The 5949-nt window shown below is 56.9% G+C and overlaps 1 protein-coding gene across 2 annotated transcripts in view; it reads left to right on the top strand.

The window, feature by feature from the left end:
- Window positions 1-5949, top strand: part of GAD1 (glutamate decarboxylase 1) — a 40348-nt gene that overhangs the window by 2535 nt on the left and 31864 nt on the right. For both annotated transcript variants that reach the window (XM_024765708.1, XM_024765709.1), the window contains one exon: window positions 2772-2834. In XM_024765708.1, the coding sequence (XP_024621476.1) occupies window positions 2772-2834 (63 nt within the window). The remainder of the gene's footprint in view (window positions 1-2771; window positions 2835-5949) is intronic.

Here is a 5949-nt window from a genome sequence, read left to right as displayed (position 1 = left end):
TTAAAACATTAAATTCATTTACAAAAAAAAAAAAAAAAAAAAAAAAAAAGCGGGCAGCATCCTGAGTGGCAAGAAGTGGGGAACCAGGAAGAGTCCAGAAGGTTTGCCAGGGCGGTAGGAGAGAGCAGCCCTCTCTTTTCTCCAGGGCAGGAGACCTGTCAGCAATGAACACCTCTGGAAGAGAGAGGAAGAAAAGGGGAACCAGATAAAAGCGGGTGGGGAGATGTATGCTTCCCCACCCCTAGCTCCATGCGGCGACTCAACCCATTTCCGGAATCTGTCTTTAATTCGGATTGATTTCCAGCATCTTTGTAGAGATGTGGAGATGGGGGAATTGTTTTCCTTTTTCCACTTTGGATGGAAATGCGCTCCCTCCAAATCCATGAGCTCTGGATAGTAACGGCCCCAGAATTTCTATATAAAAGGGCTTAGGGATGGCATTGTGGTTAGAAGGAGGGCTCATTGCTTCGCTTTTATAGCACTGTCTATAAGCTTGAGAAAGCATCAATTGTTCCCATCAACGAAGGTTGGCGCAGGGTGGGTATCAGGTAAGCCCTCTATCCAACCCCTAGGTGCTGCCCTTGGCTTCCCGGCTGGAGGCCTTCTCTTAAATTCCTGGGCGGCGTTCCAGTTCCCTTTGCAGCTCCCTCCCCCAGCCCCCCAGGCAAGCTACAATTACCCACACAACAAAGAGGGGCTCATGAGAGCCACCAGCCTTGGTGGCGCGAGAGCTGGGCACTGGCTACCAGAGCTGGTCGGACCAGGCCAAGAGAAACGGGAGGCCTGCGCGCCTTTGTCTGTTGCTCTGGCCCTGATGGATTTCTTTTCCAGTTCTCTCCACATTTCCTGCCCCTTTCTTTGCTGTCTGGCAGGGGTGGGCGGCCGTTGTGTTCACCAACCCTCGAGTCCTGAACCCCTACTGCGCCCCTACTTCCCAGAGGCAGCCAGCAGCGGAGCCCATGTGCCCAACTGCAGGTCCCAGACCCAGCAGAGGAGCTGACCCGAGTTCGCTCGTGGCCGGGCGCGCCCGGAATTCGCCAGGGCGGAGGGAAGATAGCTGAGAACTGGGCCCAGGAAAAGCCTGCAGCACCTGTCCTGAGAACGCCGCCGTTGGCCCCGACAGCCCAGCCGCCGTGAGCATTTCTAGGCTGTGCGCGCACGCCTGGCTCTCCACCCATCCTTGCCCTCCCTTGCAGACACATCCTCGCCCGCCCAGCTGGCTCTGCTTCTCTGCCCCGCCAGGGTCTCCTGGGAGGTGGCGTTGCTCAATTCGCACAACCTTACTCGACCTCTTGCTCCGGGGACGCCTCCTCCTTGTTCTCAGCCACTCGGTCTTCCCTACTCTGGCTACGTCAAAGGATCTCTCTCACTACCTCTTCCCATCTCTCTTTCCCTTTCTTTCACTGCAATCCCCAACTCTAAAAGGCAGTGCCATGGGTCTGAACTCCAACGCCACAGCTGAGTGACCTTGGAAAATTCTCCTAGCCTCTCTGAGCTTCAGTGTTTTTATTTGTAAAGTGAGTCTTAGATTAACACTCCTCTTGCTTCCTAGGGTTATGAGGATTAGGTGAGATGGCGTTTAAAATGAAAGCACTCTATCGGATGAAAATAGCTCTTTACCTGCCAGGCATTTTTATTAGGGTTTAGCTTTCGCCCCGATTTACTACTGTCTGTTGCAGGAACTCCATCTGTGACACGCTCTCTCATTGACGTCGGGCTAGTTCTTCTCCCCGCTGGGGCTCTGTTGTGCCTCGGGTTTAATGGATGTCACTCTCCTTATCGCAGCAAACACTCGCGCCCGGCTGAAGGCACTGGCCCGGATGGGGTGGGGGATGGGAGTGATTGGAGGGTCTTGCTATGAGGAATCCGAGGGGAATTTCAGGCTAGGCCCACTACACCGGCTCGCATGCAGGCTCTGCAGGCACCGCCGTGCTTCTGGCTGGAAGTTGAACCCCGAGGGCAGGATAAACGCTGAGGAGTTTGAGAACACGGCAGCGCCTGAATCTGCGATTCAGACCTGGAGAAAAAGTGTCTGATTCCCTTCGCCTTCGCCTGCTCCAGATCCGAGACGTCCGAGGGAAGGGTTAATGAGGGGCATGTTGGGAAGAGGGGGCAGGGGATGAGACCCGAGGCGCACTATTGTCTTGCCGACTCCCCGGTCCCACTGAAGAGCGGCCATGCCAGCCCGACCATCTAGTCAAATACTATTTTTCACCCAATTAATTCCTGAACTCTTCCGCGACCCCATTTCATGCCAGTTTATTTTAAGCTGCCACTCAGCTGGAGACCCGCCAAGAAATTATGAGATGTGTTGGTCCCAGATGTCTCTGTGTTCCCTTTCCCAGCCGCTGTGGTCGCCCTTCGAGTCTGCGGGGCGGAAACCAAGGGACAGGGCCTGCGGGTGGGTGTTGGGCAACTCGAGGAGCCGGGCCTGGCCTTTGCACCTGTGGTTAGCACTGTTCCACTCCGACCCCGCCTTGGCGGCTACCCCATCGTGGTCGCTGGGAGCCGCGGGTGGGGCGCTGGGTGCGTGGCCTCTCAGAGACACTGTTCTGTACCTGAGGTCGGAGCAGGAAGGGACTGTGATGGGGTCTCGGGGGGCACGAGTCTCCCCGTCGGCCCAAAGATCTGGCTCTTAGCTCCTTTCGGGAAAGAGCTTTTTAATGAGGCGCACTGGCGAAGACCTGCCCCTACCCTCCCCAGAAAACCTTTGCCCTCGACCGGGTGCCGGACTGTCGAGCCTCACTGATCGCACGTCTCTTGGTTTCTAGCGTATGACACCTGGTGCGGCGTGGCCCACGGATGCACCAGAAAACTGGGGCTGAAGATCTGTGGTAAGTGAAAGGGCCGGCTGGGGCCCCAAAGGGGCTGCGAGGCGAGCGGGCTTTGCGGGTTTGGGAGAGTGGGACGTACGCGGAAGGGAATCCTGGCTCTTGGGTCTGTTTTCTAGTGTCTACAGACCCTACGCCCGGCAGAGAAGCTCCTCTACTGGCCTTGACCTTCCTCTGCCCTCTCCTGACGTGCCCCCCGAGGGACCTTTTCCGATGGGGGACCCTGGGCTACTTGAGACCTCGGAGCTCCCCTAGCTGGGCGCGAGCACAGCGCCCCCGCGCGACAGCCCCGCTCATCTTGCCCGGCGCTTTGGCTGTTCTGACCCAGGCGCTCTGCCTACGCGACGCGAAGGCGGCATAAAAAGGGTCCGGGTTTACTGGAGAGCAGGCCCAAGGCGAGACATCCGCCTTAGACTGTAGCTGGCGCGTCGTATTCCTTCCCTCTCCACCATCGCGCGTTGAAAGTGGCTTCCTCGGCTGGATATTTTTGTCTGAGATGTCAAAACGGATTCAGATTTCGTTCTTTGAGGCCTTGGAGGCCAAGAGAATGGATTGCCTGCAGCCCTCGGTGGCCTACCTGGAGGAGGTGTGGGCGGTGCAAGCTAGAGGGTTTGAGGAGCTTGCCCTTGAAGGAGAGGAGGGAAGGGAAAGGGGGCAGAGGGGGCGTGGGGCCGCAAGACGGAAAGTGGGTATCGGGCACGATTTGCTAGAGAGGAAGGAAAATAGATCTGGGAGCTGGACGGGAGAAAGAACTGCTCTCCGGAGACGTAAGGATCTAAAATGAAAACGCCCAAGGGCTGTAATTTTTTTTTTTTTTTAAGGAAAAAGGGAGATTTGTTCGAAGGGACACAGCTGAGTGGCTCCGGCTGAACAATGAGAACTTGCTTTCCTTGCTACATTTCACCGTCTAAAATTTCTAGCCTTATCGGGCCAGAAAATACGGATGTCCCCGGTCAGGGGGTGGAGAGGCGGGGTAAGATTAACGAGGGGCTTATTAAAAGGTCATCCGTCAGCTGCTGCGCGCTGGAGATAGTGGCGGCGCAGGCGTAGGCACGCCCGCTCGGCCCCTGGAGCGCCCGAGAGTGGGCCGGCGAGCCGGTGGCCTCCGGGCCTGATCTTCCCAGCTGCCCTGCAACCCGGGGCCCCAGGGAGGCGAGAGTTTGTGGCCGGAGCGAGAGGAGTTACTTGGCAGCTTTTGGGAGTCACCCTCCCTTCCCCGCCTTGCGGCGCGGCGCCCTCCTTGCGTTTCTGGGGCTCTGTCCCCTTGATCCCAGAAGCAGCTTTACGGTGAGGAAGGGTTGCTCGACTCCAGGACCTAGCCGTTTTGCAGGGAAAGCCCAGCCCTGCGGCGGGGAGGCCCGGGGGTTTGGCCCTCTCCCCAGCACGCGAGGCCCGCGGGGCGAGGCCTGGGCCGCGTCCCCGCGCGGGGGCAGCTGGCGGCAGTCGAGCTTTGTTCTATAAATAGCCCCCTTCTCCCAGCCGCCATTCCCGGCTTAATGGCCCATTTCGCGCCAGGTCCCTTCGGCGGCCGTGGCGCTCGGCTTCAGCAGCCGTCATTGTCATGCAGCCGGGCAAGCAGAACTGAGCAAGCCCTGGGCGCCCGCCACGGTCGAGGACAGGGTCGGGGGAGGCTTGGGGTGAGGGCTGCTTTCCTCGCGGTCCTAGGCCTGCCTAGCCAGCGGCCTTCATCCATCCCCATCCCCGCTTCCCGGCTTCGGACCTGGGCGGTGCCCCCTGCTGCCCCGACTGCAGACCCTCAGGGTCGAGGGAGAAGAGAAGGTGTAAACGCCGCTTCGGGGACACACCCGAAGTGACCCGAAAAGGTAAAGGGGCAGGAGTATCCCCGGGTCCGGGAATAGATGTCCAGGCACAGGGGTACGGGAATTGGGGAGTAGAGGTTTGCATTAGCTTCCCCTGAGGGAGAGCTCTTGGGCATTTGGGGGCTACCATCCTCAGGGAGTTGCTTCTCTGTTTTTACCCACCTCCCCAACATTAATTTCAGGAAAGCTGAAACACCTGTGACAGGAGAGGGCTGGTAGTGTGTTGAGGGGAAATTGCCTTCTGCTAATACACATGCTTTGGGGGCCACAGGTTAGGAGGATTTACAATAGGTTTGATTCTGAAAGGAAACAAAACAACAGGAGGATTTGTTTTCCATACTTTGCGCCAACTCTGGCTTTCCATTTTAGTCTAGTTACCGGAGGCAAAGTGCAGTCTTTGGTTTTGACTTGAATCCACACACCCCTCCCCTCCCCCACACACGGATTCCCCCACTCCCTTCATCCCAGACCTTCACGGGCTTGAAAGGTGCCCTCTTGACCTGACACTCTCCAGGTTGGTTTGACCTTTCACCTTAAGAGAGTTGAGGGACTAATGGTCATCTTCTCACTTCCAGATCCATTGCCCTGGGGGACCCATCCATTGCCCTTGCCAAGATTCCACCCCACCCCCTCTCCTACCCCCTCTCCTGGATCCTCCCCCCGCCCCCCGAAGACAAAGCTGCAAGGAAGGCCCCTGGTCTCACCAGTGTAACCCTTAGCTCCGGAGGCAGAATCCTGTGGGAAAGCAGTCAGCCAGAAGACACCCAGGGTCTTGCCAAGAGGTAGAGAGCCAGGTGGCTACAGGCATGATAGCATGACCTAAATCGAAGGAGATGCAGGGAGCCCTAAGTTCTGGCTCTGGGCTCTGCTAACTTCCCAGTGTGTCCTTGGGCCTCAATCACTTCTGTATTCAGAGGTCCCAGACTGGCTGCTAGTTACAGCCCCCTGAGCTGTTTTATTTAGCCCATGCAGTGTGTGTGTTTGTGTGTTTAATTTTGTGTCAGTCACCAACTTTTAAATATACATTTCAAATATTCTGTATTTATTATGGCTTCTCTTGAAATTAAAAAAAAAAGTTTGAGGTGGGGGAGAGATCTGGCAGGGTACTTATGCCCAGAAAAATCAGGAAAAGAGCCCCTTCCTCTAGGGAGATGCAACTCCATGCTACAGCTTGGTGAGAGACAGCAAGGGGGTTGGGCTTCAAGCCTCACTTGCCCCCTTGGCCAGGTGCCCTTATGCCAGGCTCAGTTTGAAACCCCACTTGGAAACAACCAGCTTGAACCAGGTGCTCTAGTTCC

This window comes from Neophocaena asiaeorientalis, unplaced genomic scaffold (assembly GCF_003031525.2).
Source record: "Neophocaena asiaeorientalis asiaeorientalis breed wild unplaced genomic scaffold, Neophocaena_asiaeorientalis_V1.1 scaffold721, whole genome shotgun sequence".
Lineage (NCBI taxonomy): Eukaryota > Metazoa > Chordata > Mammalia > Artiodactyla > Phocoenidae > Neophocaena > Neophocaena asiaeorientalis.
Note: the sequence above shows the minus strand (reverse complement) of the source record. Positions and strands in the feature narration are given on the sequence as shown.